Source organism: Mobula birostris, chromosome 16 (assembly GCF_030028105.1).
Source record: "Mobula birostris isolate sMobBir1 chromosome 16, sMobBir1.hap1, whole genome shotgun sequence".
In the NCBI taxonomy this organism is placed as follows: domain Eukaryota; kingdom Metazoa; phylum Chordata; class Chondrichthyes; order Myliobatiformes; family Myliobatidae; genus Mobula; species Mobula birostris.
The window spans coordinates 40,098,449-40,117,855 of NC_092385.1; the positions used below are offsets into that span (position 1 = coordinate 40,098,449).

At 40.3% G+C, this 19,407-nt stretch overlaps 1 protein-coding gene across 1 annotated transcript in view; it reads left to right on the plus strand.

Moving 5' to 3' along the window:
- The first annotated feature begins 2,871 nt into the window (after positions 1-2,871).
- gxylt2 (glucoside xylosyltransferase 2) overlaps positions 2,872-19,407 on the plus strand; it is a 47,691-nt gene continuing 31,155 nt past the window's right edge. Inside the window, exons 1-2 of the mRNA XM_072280588.1 lie at positions 2,872-3,256; positions 18,259-18,451. Coding sequence (XP_072136689.1) covers positions 2,910-3,256; positions 18,259-18,451 — 540 coding nt within the window. The 5' untranslated portion in view covers positions 2,872-2,909. The remainder of the gene's footprint in view (positions 3,257-18,258; positions 18,452-19,407) is intronic.

Consider the following 19,407-nt stretch of genomic DNA (forward strand, 5'->3'; position numbering starts at 1 on the left):
CTTTCACAAAGCCATGCTGACTATTCCTAATCATATTATGCCTCTCCAAATGTTCATAAATCCTGCCTCTCAGGATCTTCTCCATCAACTTACCAACCACTGAAGTAAGACTCACGAGCTATAATTTCCTGGGCTATCTCTACTCCCTTTCTTGAGTAAGGGAACAACATCCGCAACTCTCCAATCCTCCAGGACATCTCCCGTCCTCATTGACGATGCAATGATCATTGCCAGAAGCTTAGCAATCTCCTCCCTCGCTTCCCACAGTAGCCTGAGGTACATCCCATCTGGTCTCGGTGACTTATCCAACTTGAGGCTTTCCAAATGCTCCAGCACATCTTCTACCTTAATATCTATAATCTCAAGCTTTTCAGTCTGCTGCAAGTCATTCCTACAATCGCCAAGATCCTCTTCCATAGTGAATGCTGAAGCAAAGTATTCATTAAGTACATTAAATGTGCAAAAGAAGGCAAACTTCGCAAATTTGTTTGTTGTTTTCTCGTATTTGCACAGCTTGTCTTCTTTTGCACATTAGTTGTCAGTCTTTATGTGTAGTTTTTCACTGACTCTATTTTATTTCTTTGTTCAACTGTGAATGCCTGCAGAAAATGAATCTCAAACAATGTGCAAAGGAAGAGAAACTGTGCAGATTTGTTTTTATTTTTGCTTTCACAATTAGACTGCCTGCTAAGATATACAAACGTAGTATGGCTCAAACGACTCCAAAAAAATTCAATAATTTTCATAATTGACCTTGGTGATCTCTGGTGACCTGTGCTGCTAATCCTTGTATAACAATTTTCTTAGTGAAACAAATTTGAGAGGGCAATTTATTGAAATCCTGCACATGGTATCAATTAACTGATTGAGGAAAATTAAAATAAAGAGAGAAGTATAACAGAAAGAAACGTTATAGAAAACATTATAATATTTCTAAAACCTTTTTCACTGATGGGTTTTGGATGTAATACTTCACTTGCTAAGAAGTACCTTGAACATCTTTGTGCATCTGTGGTAAATTGAGGAAAGACACTGATAGGATCCATCATATTTTTTCTTCTGAGAGTGACTACCTCAGGAAGAACAACCTCTTCTTCGATGTTAACAAGACAAAGGACATGGTAATCGGCTTCAGGAGAACTTGCACCACTCACACCCCTTTTCACATCAGTGGCACAGCAGTGGAAACTGCAAGCCATTTCAAACTCCTGGGAATGCACATCTCGCACAACCTTTCACAGTCCCAGAGCACATCCTACACAGTCAAGAAAGCTCACCGATGCCCCTTCTTTCCGAAGAGGCTAAAGAGAGTTGGACTACAGATAAGTAGTGAGGAGCATCCTAACATGTTTCATTATGCATGGTACAGAAATTGTACTTCAGTGGACAGGAAGGCTTTACAACAGGTAGGCAAAACTGTCTAACACATCGCTGGAAACAAGTTACTTGGATTCAAGGACATATTTACAAAACAAGTGCTGGAAAAAAAGCCAGCAATATCATGAAGGATCCCACCCACCCTGCTCGTGGAATACTTGTCTCACTCCCATCAGAGAGGAGGCTACGTTGCATCCACGCTAGGACCACCAGACTCAAAAAGCAGTTACTTTCCCCAAGCAGTAAAGCTGATCAACATCTCCCACCACCAATACTTTATCATGTTCTGTCACTCGCCTCATGTACAACAGACACTCCTGCACCAAGCATCACTTGATGTACATACAATCAAGCTACGTATGTAAGTTGTCTTATATATTAGTTGTGTTTTTTTATTACTGTGTTCATTAGCTTAGTGCGTTTTTTATTTGCAGCATCGGATCTAGAGTAACAATTACTTTGTTCTATCTTTACACTTGTGTACTGGACATGACATTAAACAATCTTGAATCTTCAGGATATTTCCATTCACTTCATTATCAGTTTAACTTTGCCACATTTCAAAGGCAGCTGTTATAACATTAGGACAATAGAAAGGGAAATCAGAGGTGATCTGGACTTTAGAATTAACATTGTCTCCAGTAAAATCAGAATACCTCAGTTACAAAATATGGGAATCAGATGAGGTGTAGTTCATGTCAGGTAGCAGAATATTCATGGTAGACTCAGGTATAAATTTATATGTTGGGGAAATATCAATGACATTTCTATTTATTTGTGACTTGGAAAATGAACATTTTGTTTCTACTGGAGATTGACTTTCAGCTTCACATCAAGGTTTTCTCTTCACAAGTGGACATGGGTCTCTGTATTCTGTACATTTTGGTTTGATGTATTTCAACATTACTTACAACACACACAAAATGCTGCCTGGCCTACAGCATCTTGTGTGTGTGTTGCTCGGATTTCCAGCACCTGCAGATTTTCTCTTGTTTGTGAACATTACTTACATTTTTATAAGTCATCAAACACATATTCCTTGCAAAAAAAAAGCTCTGGCACAATAATTATATACCATTGCAGCATTTTGTAAAGCCTTACTCATAGGGAACAAATCAGTGGCACTTTAGAAGTAGATTTGTTCTTTTTATATAAAAAAAAGTTAACCTACTCAACATCTCATAACAACACAGTTGTGTTTTATTTTTGGGGGCGAGAGGGAAAGGAACCTTTTCAGCTAGAGATCTGGCATATTGAAGTAAACGTTCTGAATTCACTGCGGCATTTGTCATTTTGGGTTTGTAACACCCTTGGAATATTACAAAAACTCGCTGTTAAAATGCCAATTGACTAAGATTACACAACCCTTGAAGGGTTAAAATGTAACATAGTCCTCTTTTCACTTCGGTGTATTAAAATGTTGTCGCTTTGCTGGAATAAGTTTGGTGAGGCTATATTTGACGCTGAGTAAGTCAACTGGGGGGGGAAGATCATTTAAAAATGTCAAATCTGGAATTAATTTCCCATAAAATATGAAGAACGTTACTGCAACGAAGGGCAGAGTAAATGACGTGAGTGCGGGAGGGAGCGGATCTTGTCAGCCCGTGCTACGGAGTCACACAATGAAACTTTACTTCAAGATCGCTATAGTGGTCGGCTGTCTGGTAGGTGGCCGCCTGTTGTTCTACCTGTTGCTGAACATGTTCCCTGCCCAGCCGCCGCCTCGGCAAGGCGACGGCCGAGTCTGGCGGGTGGCGCAGGGGTCTCAGGGGCGACCAGTTACTCGCCACCCAGCCGCTTTTCGCTCGCCGCCTCGGCCGATGTTCGACGAGCAGCCACGTCCCCTTCCAAAAAGGCGCAAAAAGCCAGTCCACGACAGGTAAGAGCTAAGGGCAAGATTTGTCTTAGTTCGGTATGCACCGTGCCTGACCTGGTACTCTAATACTACGTGGAATATTTCCCCCTCGGATTTTATTCGGGGCTAATTTGAATGCCACTACTCCAAACTACTCGTGTCGCTGATCCTGGGGTGTTCGGGATGTATGGTTATATCCCTCGCTAGTTCGGTGGGCGGTGGTTTTTTTTACATCGTGCAGCCGCTCTCTTTGGTGGAAACTCAAGATTTAATAAAATAATTACAAGAATTAATCATTCGTACACTGGACGTGGCTGTTAACGTGTAAGTCTCTTACTATCTCCCTTTTCCTCAGGCTGTTTGGTTCATTGACCCTGATTTAAGCAGGCACAGTTTTGGGCCACAGGGCGGCCAGACTGAGCATTTCCCAGCTATCGTTTTCTTTTCAGACTGAAAACCCACTGGTTTAAGGCTAACCCTTTTGAGGAAAAAAGTGCCTTATTTATGTAATTATTTCACTTGAACCGAATGGGAGAAACCTGCCTTACAGGTTACCTGTATCCTGGACCAAGAATGGTCTGGGATAAGCAGGGCGTTTCTGATGGCTTGCTACGCTGACAGAACGGCTTGGAAAGTTGGGGAAACCCTGCCCCACCCACAGCTCAGCCGTTTTAAATTACACGTCTGCGCTCTTCACAACCATTCACTATCCCCCAGGAGTTGGAATGGGTCGTCCATGGTGCTGTAGTTAACGATTGATTGAGGCTTTCAAAATTCCAATGGTAAAGCTTAATGCTGCAATCCTATTTAATAAGACATAGGAGCAGAATTAGGCCTTTCGGCCCATTGAGTCTATTCTGCCATTCTAACATGGCAGACTTATCCCTCTCAACACCATTCTCCTGCCTTCTCCCTGTAACCTTTGACACTGTAATTAATTAAGAACCTATCAGCCTCCTCTTTAAATACACCCAATGACTTGGCTTGCACAGTAGTCTATGGCAATGAATTCCACAGATTCAGCACCCTCTGGCTAAAGTGAATTTTCCTCTTCTCTGTTCTCAGTGGACATCCCTCAATTCTGAGGCTGTGCCCTTTGGTCCTGGACTCCCTCACTATAGGAAACGTCATCTCCACCTCCACTCTATTTAGGTCTTTCAATATTCCATAGGTTTCAATTATATCCCCTTTATTCTTCGAAAGTCCAGTGAGTACATGGCCAGAGCCATCAAACACTCCTCATTTGTTAACCTTTCATTCCTAGGACCATTCTCACGAACCCTCTCTGGTGAATCCCCTTTCCAATACCAGCACATCTTTTCTTAGATCAGGGGCCCCAAAGCTGCTCTCAATACCACCTGTGGTCTGACCAATACAGTATAAAGTCTTAGCATTGGTTTTGTATTCTAGTCTTAAAATGAATATGAACTGTGCATTTGCCTTCCTTACCACTGACTCAACGTGCAAGTTAACCTTTAGGGAATCCTGCATGAGGACTTGTATGTCCTTTTGTACCTCAGATTTTTAAAAAATGCCCTCCCCATTTAGAAAATAGTCTATGCCTTTATTCCTTCTGCTAAAGTGCATGACTATACACTTCCCAACTCTATATTCCACCTGCCACTTCTTTGCCCATTCCCCCAATCTGTCTAAATCCTTCTGCAGACACTCTGCGCCCTCAACACTACCTGCCCCTCCACCTATCTTCATATCATCTGCAAACCTCATCACAAAGCCATCAAATACTTCATCCAAATCATTGACATATAACATGAAAAGAAGCGGTCCCAACATTGACCTTTGAAGCACATCAATAGTCACCGGCAGCTGAACAAAAAAAGCCTCCTTTATTCTCAGTCTTTGCCTCCTGCTGCCAATTTTCTATCTATGCTGGTGCCTTCCCTGTAATACCAGGGCTCTTATATTTTTAAGAGGCCTCATATGTGACACCTTACCAAAGGCCCTCTGAAAATCCAGATAAATAACATCCACTGACTCTTCTTTGCCTATCCTGCCTGTTATTTACTCCAGGAATTACAACAGATTGTCAAGCAAGACTTCCCCTTTAGAAAACCTTCTAGGGTTTGGCCTTTTGTATCATTGGCCTCCAAGTACTCCAAAACCTCATCCTCAATAATAGATTCCAACATCTTTCCAACCACTAAGGTCAGGCTTACTGGCCTATAATTTCTTCTGCCTTCCTCCCTTCTTAAAGAGTGGGGTGACATTTGCAATTTTCCAGTCCCCAAGAACCATTCTAGAATCTAGTGATTGTGGAAAGAGCATAAGTGATGCCTCCACAATCTCTTCAGCTATCTCTTTCAGAACTGTGGGGTGTAGTTCATCTGATCCAGGTGACTTAACTACTTTTGGACGTTTTAGCTTCCCAAGTTCCATCTCCTGAGCAACAGTAATGACACTCGCTTCTGCCCCCCTGACCCTATCATGTTCTTGCCATTCTGCTAGTATCATCCACAGAGAAGACTGATGCAAAATACTTTACTAAGTTTGTCCGTTATTTCCTTGTCCCCATTGCTACCTCTTCAGCTTCATTCTCCAGCAGTCTACTATATATATAATATATATACTTATCTCTATTTTACTTGTTGTATCTCTGCAAAAATACTTTTTGTGTCCTCTTTTATATTACTTGCTAGCTTACCTTCATATTTAATCTTTTCTCTCCTTATAGCCTTGTGTTGGATTTCAAAAGCTCCCAATCCTCTAACTTCCCACTAGCATTTGTGATCTTATATGCCCTCTCTTATGCTTTGGTGCTTCTTTGTCTTCCCTTGTCACCCACGGTTGCCTCATCCTCCCTTTAGAATACTTCTTCATCTTTGGGATGTATCTATGCTGCGTCTTCTGAATTGCCCCCAGAAACTCCAGCTATTACTGATCTGACATTATCCCTGCTAGTGTCCCCTTCCAATCATCTTTAGCTAGCTCCTCTCTCGTGCTACTGTAATTCCCTTTACTCCACTGTCATATGATACATTTGACTTTATCTTCTCCCTCTCAAACTGCAGAATGAATTTTATCATATTATGATCACTGTCTCCCAGGGATTCCTTTACCTTAAGCTCCTTAATCAATACTGGGTCTTTACAATATAAACGATCCACAATTTTTCATTCCTTTAGTGAGCACAACCAGGTGTTGCTTTAAAAAGCCATCTCATAGGCATTCTACAAATTTCCTCTCTTGGGATCTAGCACCAATTTGATTTTCCCATTTTATCTGTGTATTTGAATCCCCATGATTATCACAGTATTGTCCTTTTTACATGCCTTTTCTATTTTCTGTTGTAATTTGTAGCCCACATCCTGCCTTGTGTTTAGAGATCTGTATATAACTCCCATCAACCCTTCCCCAGAATAGATCCCAATGATCCAGAAATCTGAAACCCTGTCCCCACATCAATTCTTCAGCCACACATTCATCGGCCAAATCATCCTATTCTTAGCCTCACTGGCACATTGCACAGGCGGCAAACAGAGATTACTGCCCTGGAGGTCCTGCTTTTCAGCTTTCTGCTGAACTCCCTATATTCTCTCTTCAGGATCTCATCTCATTTCCTGTTAGTAGCTGTATGTACTTTACTGTAACTTCTGGTTATTTACCCTTCCCCTTCAGAATGTCATGGACCCAATCTGAGACATCCCTGACCCTGGCATCTGGGAGGTACCATACCATCTGGGTGACTCTTACATGTCCACAGTCAGCCATGTACCTGTTTCCTGCAATTTAGGGGTGACTACCTCCCACTAGCTCCTATTATCACCTCCTCATTTTCCTATATGAGCCATAGGTCATTGAGATGCAGCTCCAGTTCATTAACACGGTCTCTACAAAGCTGCAGCTCAATGCACTTTATGCAGATGTAGCTATTTGGGAGATTGGAGGTCTCCCAGAGTTCTCACATCTCACATCTCACACAAAGAACACACCTCTACCCCAGACCCATTCTCAGTGCACTAGCTATTTACTAACAGAAATAAAATGTACAAGAAACTTACTAGAACCTCTGCCTGTTCTTGTCCAAAACTATTCTCGCCTAAGCCTGCTGAGCCAAAGCCTAGACCACTCTAACACTGGCCCACTCACACAATGGCCACTCTACTTATACCTCCAGTTTTAAAAATTTGCCCTGCGCTGATTGCAACCCACTGAAAAATTAATAATTATGATTACTCACTTTTCACAAATGTAAACTGTGTGTTTGCCTGTTTGTCCTGCTGACAGTACTAAGATTTCATATTTATTTATTCATTAAAGTCACAAACTGTAACTTTTGGGTATAGTTTGGTCCAAAGGTCCTTCACCTGATGAGTGCAACTTCTTGAGTCCAGCATCTGCAATCTTTCAAGTGTTTCTATAATATCTGGCATGCTATTTCTCTCTTTTGTCTATATATATATATTATTTGATCATATCTTTAGTCACTGCTATTGGTGCTTAAAATGGATTTCTCCGTAAAACCTTTTGGGTTGTTGTGAGATATTGAGGTGTTCTGTGAAGGTAAGGTTTTATTACAGTTTCTTTACGTTAGTCATTCATTCTTCTCCATACAAAGGTAAAAATATAGCAAAATCTTCAGTGCACAATTAATGTATTTTCTCATGGCAATTTTTTGAAATGTAGTCTGTATAACACATTATATCCTATGATCCTGAATATCATCCAATGTCTATATCTCAAAAATGAGGGTTGAATACAAAGTCGATGCATCACCAATAGTAGAATTAAATTAATAGGTGATACATCCATTTGATCAAGAATTTAAAATTAAGCTTATATAATACTCTGCCCTGAACTGTTTGTACTTTAGACTGCCAATCTAAATTGTGACAGAAAGCAGGTATTATTCTCAAATTCTGATTGGTGGTGTGTAACTGACATGTCAGCTTTTCAGACTCAATTAATGTACACAGCATTTTCTGTTTGTCTTTTATTTTCAGTGTCTTGATGATAAGGTACTGATTCTGTTGATTATAGATTCTTTTCCATCTTTTAAACATGAGCCAAGACAATTAGACCCAATTTTTCTGCGTCAGTTATGCCACTTCTCTGCAGATTGGGATCAAAGCTGATGCATTCACAATTCTTCTGAGTGATTCTTGCCATCCTCACAGGTTAATGCTTGTGCTCAGAATATGTCGAATTCCTTGTGCATCTTGTCCACAGATCACCATCTTGACAGTATTGTCTTCCTGTTTTTCTGTCCCATTCAGATGCAAAACACTCAACAAAATAATCTACCAAAGTGAACCCCACGAAGGCACTAGTTATTGAAATTACTAGTCACAAACACACCTTGAATTTTGAGAGACATGTCAGAAAAAATAGATGAATCTTGCAAATATTTTACTACAGCAAATATCACAGGCTTACATATTGCAATGGGAACAGACAGTTCATTTGATCCATCACAATGTTTCTTACAGGTATTTTCTTACATAGTAATCTCTTCATAGGCATTTCTTCAATATTGAAGATGACTTGCTGTCTTTTTTTGTATTCTGAGATGGAAAAATAAGAATAGAATAGGAACTCCAGACTCTCTCATGTATGGGGTAGGAATAGACTGATGGGGTAGGCAGGTGAGTAGTTTGTGAAATGGTGGCAACTTTTGTCTGGTTTCTGTATGCATGCAATACATGGCCTCAAGATTCTCAATACTATTTCAAGTATTCATAGACCAGAGAGTCCCAGAATCAGTGGGGATTTCTTCAAGGAAGCTTTGAGTGCATCTTAGAATCTTTTCCTCACATTATGTCAGACCACAATAATAGAAAGTCTGTTTCTCAAGTCAAGTGCCAAGCCTGCCCAAAATATTCGACTAACTATAACTGGGGCCTCAATGCTGGAAATGTTGATGTAAGAATATTAAATATTACAGTGCTTTGCTGTACTTTCCATTCTAGTTCAATTTACTTTTTTTATATCAAGATTTAATGAACCTGTGAAATAGCAAAATGTCAAAACATGGCGTGCTTAAATTTTTGCACAGTGCTTTAGTTAAAGGTTTCTCTTCTCTATTTGCCAAGCTAAGGGACCTTTCATGATTTGGCCTTGTCCTTATTCTGTCACATATAATGGCATCAAAGCAATTTTGAGCAGTACTGCACTTGACTTAAGCATTTTCAGTAGTGTACAAAATATTTGTATTCTTTTCACAGTGCTGAACATTTTATGGATGCTTCACCACTTATACGGCATGGAAACGTTCTGCCAGAGAGGATACTTGGGACTGCTGCCCAGTGGTGCTTTAAAGTTAAAGCCAACTTCTATGAAAAACAATTATATAAACTTCTGTAAACAAGCAATAGAGTAGAACACTTCCAGTTCTTGCAATATGTTTTTCTTTTAACACTTGGTTTTCATTCATTCAGAGGTGACACATTTGCTTTTGAGAGAGGAGGTCTTGGGATCAAGTACAGAGGACAAAGACAAGGGTAGCCCTTCAATGCAGAATTGAGGAGTACTGCGCTTTCACAGGTTTTGTCTTTTGAATGATGCATTGGTCCCAGACTCTTTCAGCCGATTACATATGTGCAAACAGTCTCAATGACATTTGAAAAAGAAGCTAGGATGACTCTGAGTAGTCTCAGTTCAACCCAACATTCATTTTCAACCAAAGCTAAAAACAGAATACAATGGTTATTTCTCTCTTTTTGCATTGCTGGGATGTGCTTTGGCTAGTTTGGCTTCTGATTCTCAGATCCAACAGTAACAATAGCTAACTTAACTGGTTTCCCAGATCCAACAGTAACTAACTGTAAAGCATTATGGAATGCCCTGAGATTGCAGATGCTGCGACATTAGCATCATAGACAGTAGGTCTTGTTTTCTTCAGAACTTGTAGCTTGACTTTGTGAACAACAAATATATCTGCAGGATTTACATGAATTTGAGACGTGGATTTTTACTGCAAATAATCTAAATGTATTGCACTTTTCTCTGGAAATCTGTGAAAGTGTAGATCACAAGGGAATGGCCTACCAAAAACAATCAAACCATAGTAGCATATGCATTTTTTTAAAATGTGTAAAATAATAAGGGATCTGGTTTTGCAGGAAATGTAAATCTTTCCTTGTGTTTTTGCCACAAAGTGTGGGGTTTCCCATGCGTGGAAGTGCATAACTTGCTGTCTGTCTATTTTTGGCCAGTAGGAATTGAAGTTGCATTATTGTCAGTTGCAGCATTGGGGGATCTGTCAATACAAAGTGGGAAGTTAGATTGCATGCAGGAACAGTGACTCCATCCGTCTGAATAGAGAGAACATCTGCGGGTTTGCACCAATGCCACTTGACTTGCACCTTAGCTCGGTTACCTATCAGTTAACCAGCTTACAATGAGACTGAGTAGTGAACTAGCGCAATTCAAACCTCTGCCTAGAGCAGCTTTGCTTCAGCCATTGGGAGAAGCACTGACTTAGCAGCAGGACAGAATAAGGATGAGTTCAGAATATGTGTGCGAGCATAATCAGTTGATAATTACATGATTTCGACTTGATTTTGTGTGTGATTATGGTTTGGAATGATAATTCTGGGTTTTATTTTAATTATGATCAATTGGATACAATACTGGTTCAGCAACTGAAGGAAGGTAAGATGAAAACTGTAGAGAAATGGGGGATATTTGCTATTCTCAGTTACAGAGCATAGTGGGTGTTGCTGTCAGGCCAGGATTTCCATCAGTATTGCCTTTGTAATGGTGGGAAGTCAGTTTACTTAACTGCTGTAGTGGTTGTATTGAAGGTACTTCCACAGGACTGCTGGGTTGGGAGTTCTAGGACTTTGATCCAATGACATTACGTAAGTTTAGATATATTTCCCACTCAGAATGAGGTATGTCTTGGTGCTATCTCAGAGGTGGTGATATTCCTGTGTGATTGTTGCTCAGGATAACGGTAGTAGCTGGTTTAGCTTTGGCCAGTTTCAGCTATGCATTTTGCAGCCATGGGGGTGGGAAGGAACTTTCAGGGTGGTGCATAGGATGCCAGTCAAGCCAAATACTTTCTCCTGGATGGGAATCACAACAAAACTTGCACATGCTGGAAATCTGAAACGAAAACAGAAAAAGCTGCAAAGAAATAGACACGAGATTGTACAGATACTGGAAATGTTAAGTGCTTCTTCCAAAATGCTGGAGGAACTCAGTAGGTCAGGCAGTGTCTATGGAGGGCAATAAAAAGTTGACATTTTGGGCTGAGAGTTGCCAAATCAGACATAACAGTGAACGTTCCTGGTCGACAAAACTCTGTCTTGGGTAATGTGCAGATTTTTAATTGTTAACAATTCTATATTCATCCAGGTGCGTGGACGTTCCTCTATCACCCTCTTGACTGACTTGTGCCCCTTGATGGTAGAACCCCCTATACTGGAGAGTCAAGAGTGGGTCACAGCTATTATGGTGGTATGTTGTCACTGGTATTGGAGTATGACATAGGAGCAGAATTAGGCCATTCAGCTCATCAAGTCAGATCTTCCATTCTATCATGCTTGTTACATTATCCCCCTAAACCTTTGACACCCTTACTGAGCTAGAAGCTCTGCTTTAAATATACGTAATGACTTGGCCTTGAATCCGTAGCAATGAATTATACAGATTTACAGATTCGCCAGGCTCTGGCTGAAGAAATTCATTCTCATCTCTGTTCAGAAGGGGCACCCTTGTATTCTGACGCTGTGCCCTCCCCCACTGTAGGAAATATCCTCTCCACATCGATTCTATCTAGGCCTTTCAATATTTGATCGGTTTCAATGAGATCACCCCACCATTCTTTTAAACTCCAGCGAGTATAGGCCTAAACCATCAAATGCTCCTAATAGGTTAACCCTTTCATACCTGGGATCATTCTCATGAACCTTCTCTGGACCACCCTCCCCCCCCCCCCACATTCTTTATTAGATAAGGGGCCCAGAACTGCTCACCATATTCCAAGTGCAGTCTGACCAATGCCTTATAAAGCTTCAGCATTACATCCTAGCTTTTATATTATTGTCCTTTCAAAATGATTGCTAAGGTTGCATTTGCCTTTTTTACTACTGAACCAATCTATAAGTTAACCTTTATGAAATCCTGTGCAAGGACTCCCAAGTTCATTTTCGTCTCTGATATTTTTGATTTTCTCTCTGTGTAGAAAATAGTCTACACCAGTGTTTCCCAACCTTTTTCTTAGCCCAACACCCCACACCCCCCAACGCACCTTCATACTTGCCAATACCCCTCCTAGGCACAATATATTTTCTGGTGCCCTTATAGTATAAAAATGTGTCTACCATATGCTAACATGAGAAAAATGATTCTGCTTTAAATTTTTATTTTTCTTTAAAACTAGCTTACACAGTACCTGTGTGGTGTACAGCAGCTTCGATGTCAATGTGATCCTTGAGCTTGATGGTTTTTTAGCAAGAGTTAAAATATCTGGTTCAAGTTGTGACAGCAAAAGCCCTAAGTCTCCACGTGTAACAATGGACAAGTAGTTTCTGGTTTTTGTGAGTACAATATGTGGTTCACTGCACTGAAGACTCTTTCAACAAGTTAGGAGGATGGAAATGCAATGAAGAGCATTTTGGCTCTTCAGAGACCAGGAAACTTCATATGACAATGTAACCACATACCAAAAAAGCCGACATCTTTGAAAAGTATTTTTGCTGCTTCTTCATTCTGAATTTCAATAATTTCTTCTTGCAAGCTCTCTTCCTGTTCTTCCACCTTGCATAGAAATGGGTTAATTACCCAGTCCATAATTTCCAAGTCGTTCATATCCTTGATTCAATTCTGAAAATCTTCCTTCAGTGACTACAGGTATGAGCAGTACTCTTACAAATCACTGTCTATGAAGAATGTGCCATACTTTCAATGCAGAGAAACTATGAGAACATTCTTCTCCCAATGTTTTCTTTACATATTTCCAATATTCTGATAAAAGTGGACACTGCAATTTTGCCTGGATTAAATTGAAATTCTCACCCTGCAGTTTCATATTTAGAATGTTCATTTTGTCATACAGATCGGCTAGGTATGTCATATCTCCACGTAGACTTTGGGCAAGCTCTTGTTGACTTTGAGCAAAAATTCAACTACAGTGTCAAAAAGATCGAAAACATTTTAAGCAGCAGCCTTTTAACCACCGTTGCACTTCACTGTGGAGGAGAAAGCATTCAAACTCTTCACCATTATCTTGGCATAACTGATGAAATATTCTGCTATTGAATGGATGAGCGTAAATTTTGTTGATAGCCGGTATTACAAGAGTCATGCTTGAAAAAGTCACTGGCCGATATTTTTGGTTGAAAGATGTTGACGATGGATTATGAGTGGACCTGGAATTTATTTTTTCATGAATGCCACTAAACCAGCATGGCAACCTGTCATACATGGTGCTCCATCTGTTGCATAAGAAATCATGTTCCTAATCAGAATATTTTTATCCTCAATATACATTTTGAGCTCGTCGTAGATTGATCATCCATTGATATTTGTTTTTAACTTTTTACAAAAGAGAATCTCTTCATAAACTTATCCATTTTTGATAAACTGTGCATATGCCATTAGCAATGCCTTGTGGTCTCGCACCATTGACTCATCCGGTTGTATCCCAAACTCTGTTTTTTGTAGCTCTGTGCATAGTTGTTACTCAACGTCTTCACTCATTTCATCAATTCAACAAGCTACAGAGCTATTACTCAGTTGAATTGATTTTAAAATACTGGTAACTATTTTGAGAACAGTGACGAGTACGTCTGGTACAGCAGGCATTATTAATCTTTCACCAATTGTATGAGAATTTCCAGACTTTGCTATAATTTTAGAAAGTTATAAGAAGCAATGAGATCACCATCAAGTCATTTTTTAGCTTTCTTGGCAAATGACCTGAGTGTGTAACGCTGTTCAAATGCTTCTCTCATCTTTGGAAATATTTATAATCCTGAACTCAATTAGAAGCAGGAAGCAATTTATATTATTTACATTCGTTTTTATATTATTCTAAGATAAAGTCCTGAAATGTATGCTTTATGCAGCACACAGATCTGGATTCCATGTTTGATGCTGCTGACTGAAACCGACAGGAAAAAAAAACAGATTACACAATTATTAGCGAAATGGTATCAAATTTAGGATGTAGGAAAGATATCTTCAAGAATATATCAAGCCAATTACTCAAAAAGGTATCAGGGATACAATGCTTCATTCTTCTGTTCAGCCTAGTAAAACTGAGATTGATCAAGTTTGTATAGTGATTAAGTGGAGATTAAATAGATGTGCTCAAAATCATGACAGTATTTAGACTGAGTAAATAAGAGGAACTATTTCTATTGGCGGAAATGATAGGAATTGGAGGACGCAGCAGTTAAGGTACTTGGCAAAAGAACCAGAGGCAGCATGTGGAGATAAAATAATTGTAATGTAAGTTGATATGATACAGAATGCACTAAATGGTTGAAACATTCATTATTAATTTTCAAAACAGAATTAGGTAAGTATAGTGTGGAATAATGCAGACCTAGATTAAAAGGACAGATTAACAGATAACAAACAGCTGACATAGACACTATAGCTTGAACAGCATCATTTCATTTACTGATTTTAAAATTATTAAGTCATTTTACAGCAACCAACTTGCACACGGGTAAGCACAGCAACAGAATATTTTGTATATTATCCTTCAGATAGCATTGTTGCATGTAAGATTAAATTTAGAAACAAGGTGTCAAATATCTAATATTAGCTAGGGTGCATAAATAACATGTTTTTGATGTGGTTGGGGCTCTGTGTCTACTGTTCAGAGATGCTGGAGGATGTTTGAACTTGGCATTAAATGATGACTTAAGTTAGAGTGAGATGTCAAAAAAAAAAGACCAAACTAGTAAATTGGTTTATTATTGTCACATGTACCAAAGAGTAGTGAAAAACTTTGGTTTAAAGGCCACCCATGCAGATCATTTCATCACCTCAGTACATTAAGGTAGTACAAGAGAAAAACAATAAATTTATGCACGTTAGACATAAGACCATAAGACAAAGGAGCAGAAGTAGGCCATTCAGCCCATCGAGTCTGCTCCGCCATTTTATCATGAGCTGATCCATTTTATCCTATTAGTCCCACTGCCCCGCCTTCTCACCATAACCTTTGATGCCCTGGCTACTCAGATACCTATCAATCTCTGCCTTAAATACATCCAATGACTTGGCCTCCACTGCTGCCCGTGGCAACAAATTCCATAGATTCACCACCCTCTGACTAAAAAAATTTCTTCGCATTTCTGTTCTGAAAGGGCGCCCTTCAATCCTGAAGTCATGCCCTCTCGTACTAGACTCCCCCATCATGGGAAACAACTTTGCCACATCCACTCTGTCCATGCCTTTCAACATTCGAAATGTTTCTGTGAGGTCTCCCCTCATTCTTCTAAACTCCAAGGAATACAGTCCAAGAGCAGACAAACGTTCCTCATATGTTAACCCTCTCATTCCCAGAATTATTCTAGTGAATCTTCTCTGTACCCTCTCCAACGTCAGCACATCCTTTCTTAAATAAGGAGACCAAAACTGCCCACAGTACTCCAAGTAAGGTCTCACCAGCGCCTTATAGAGCCTCAACATCACATCCCTGCTCCTATACTCTATTCCTCTAGAAATGAATGCCAACATTGCATTCGCCTTCTTCACTACTGACTCAACCTGGAGGTTAACTTTAAGGGAATCCTGTACGAGGACTCCCAAGTCCCATTGCATCTCAGAACTTTGAATTCTTTCCCCATTTAAATAATAGTCTGCCGGTTTATTTTTTCTGCCAAAGTGCATAATCATACACTTTCCAACATTGTACTTCATTTGCCACTTCTTTGCCCATTCTTCCAATCTATCCAAGTCTCTCTGCAGACTGTCCATTTCCTCAGCACTACCGGCCCCTCCACCTATCTTTGTATCGTCAGCAAACTTAGCCACAAAGCCATCTATTCCATAATCCAAATCGTTGATATACAATGTAAAAAGAAGCGGCCCCAACACTGATCCCTGTGGAACACCACTGGTAACCGGCAGCCAACCAGAATAGGATCCCTTTATTCCCACTCTCTGTTTCCTGCCAATCAGCCAATGCTCTATCCACGTATGTAACTTTCCTGTAATTCCATGGGCTCTTATCTTGTTAAGCAGCCTCATGTGTAGCACCTTGTCAAAGGCCTTCTGAAAATCCAAGTATACAACATCCACTGCATCTCCCTTGTCTAGCCTACTGGTAATTTCCTCAAAAAATTGTAATAGGTTTGTCAGGCAGGATTTTCCTTTAAGGAATCCATGCTGAGTTCTGCCTAGCTTGTCATATGCCTCCAGGTACTCTGTAACCTCATCCTTGACAATCGACTCCAACAACTTCCCAACCACCGACGACAAGCTAACAGGTCTATAATTTCCTTTTTGCTTCCTTGCCCCCTTCTTAAATAGCGGAGTGACATTTGCAATCTTCCAGAATCTATCGACTTCCAGTGACATTTGCAACCATGCCAGAATCTATCGACTTTTGAAAGATTATTGCTAATGCCTCCGCAATCTCCACAGCTACTTCCTTCAGAACACGAGGGTGCATTCCACCTGGTCCAGGAGATTTATCGACCTTTAGCCTATTCAGCTTCCTGAGTACTTCCTCTGTCGTAATTGTGACTGCGCACACTTCTCTTCCCTGCCATGGAGTGATTAGGGATAGTCAGCATGACTTTGTGCATGGCAGGTTGTGCCTAACCAACTTAGTAAAGTTTTTTGAAGAAGTTACCAGGAAAGTGGATGAAGGCAAGACAGTGGATGTTGTTTACATGGACTTTAGCAAGGCATTTGACAAGATCCTGCATGGGGGATTAGTAAAGAAGGTTCAGTTGCTTAGCATTCAAGATGAGGTAGTAACTTGGATTAGACATTGGGTTTGTGGGAGAAGCCAGAGAGTGGGTGTAGATGATTGCCTCTCTGACTGGAGTCCTGTGACTGGAGGAGTGCTGCAGGGATTGGTGCTGGATCTGTTGTTTATCATCTGTATCAATGATCTGGATGATGGTGTGGTTAACCGGTGAGCAAATTTGCAGATGACACCAAGATCAGGAGTGGAGTGGACAGTGAGGAAGACCATCAGAGCTTGCAGTGGGATCTGGCCCAGCTGGAAAAATGGGCTGAAAAATGGCAGATGGAATTTAATGCAGACAAATGCAAGGTGTCGTACTTCGATAGGACCAACCAGAGCAGGTCTTAACTCTGTGAACAGTAAGTCACCAAGGAGTGCAGTAGAACAAAGGGATCTGGGGATACAGATCCAGAATTCATTGAAAGTGGTGACTTGGCTAGATAGGGTTATAAAGAAAACTTTTGGCACATTGCAACACATACACAGTGCTGGAGGAGCTTAGCAGGTCAGGCAGCATCCGTGGAAATGAATAAATGGTTAAGGGTAAAAGGTGAGAAGTTTAAGGGGAACATGAGAGGAAACTTCTTCACTCAGAGGGTCGTGTGAGCGTGGAATGAGCTGCCAGTGCAATTGGTGCGTGGAAGCCTGATTTCACAATTTGAGAGAAGTTTGGATATGTACATTGATGGCAGGGGTATAGACGGCTAGGGTCTGGATGCCAGATGAGAGGACCGGGCCATTTAAATGGTTTGGCACAGACTGGATTACCAAATGGCCTGTTTCTGTGCTGTACTTTTCTTGACTCTCATTAAGTGTTACAGGGAAAGTGCCATATGAGGAGACAATAATGTGTAAGAGTATGTTGAAATTGTAAGGATAAGAACCTGTATTTTCATACGAGGTCCATTAAATAATATTAAAATTGTGGCATAGAAGCTATCCTTGTGCCTGATGGTATTTGCTTTCAAACTTTTATCTGCCTGGTAGGAGGTGAAGGAGAGAGAATATAAGGGTGGGAGTGGTGATCGATTTATGGCATCTGCTTTACCAAGGCAGTGAGAAGTATACAGCAATATTCTTTTTAAAACAACAGATTCTAATTGTTGCACATTTTGTTTTCATTTAGGGATCTTCAGGAGCCAATATTTCGCCTTCACAGGTGGAAAGGAGAAGAATGGGTGCACTTAGCAGTGGTGGCCTGTGGGGATCGGCTTGAAGAGACAATGACAATGCTGAAGTCGGCTATACTATTCAATATCTACAAGATAAAATTCCACATCTTTGCTGAAGATGTGCTCCACCCACAGTTTGAAAGCAGTGTAAGTATCTGCATCAGAAAGCATGTACCTTTTAAATATGTTTAGCGCACAGATTTGAAAGGACACTGTCTTTTCAATGGTGCAGACATTAGTTTTGGTTAAGCATGTTATCAGTGCTAATGTGGCTTACTTAGTCAAGTTGCTTTGCACCCTCCCACATGCGGCCTTCAAACAGGCTGCCATTTCACCTTTCATGTACAGCCTCCACTGATAGTGTTGTGTCTCTTTTTTAAAATTTGTCTTTCAATAGGCTAATCACTGATTTGATGCCATGTCTCACACAGTGTGCCGTGTGCAGCTCTAAATTATGCTTCCTAAAATTTTGGAGAAGGTTTAGGCCAGACAGGTTCATGATTTAATGTGTCATCTGAGAGATAGCAAATGAGACTTTCCAGCACAGTGTTGGTACATGGGTACGAACTGAGATTTTGCACTGAAGTTTCTGGATTGGAACCTGAAGTATCAACTTTCTGCATTGACCAAATAGAAAATGAGATATTTGAATGTAATTACACATCAGTGGTGGCCTGAACTTGTCTGTTTTATTCATAAATAATTATGAGCATCATTCCTACTCTTATCGTCTTGGTAAATTCCTTTGTTATGTTGATAAGGGAAAAAGGACCAGGCTCCAAGCTTAAAACTTTAACTGCAGCTATTTCAGTAACAATTATCAATTGTACTCTCACCCACACAAGACCACATTGAACCTCAAATTGTGTTTGCCTGTGGACAGTTGCACTTCTCACTGACTTTCATACTAGTTATTTCAGTATTCTCTTGAGTAATGTTGCTGTTTTATACAACAATGGCATCATTGTGTAGTGTACTTAGAAATCCTTAAATGAGTTTCAATAGCATGGAGTTGCTTACCAATCATGTGAGAGAGAGAGAGCTAGTGATTATAGAATATGCCTTCACACATAAATGTGAAAAGATTGTGCTTTAATGCATCT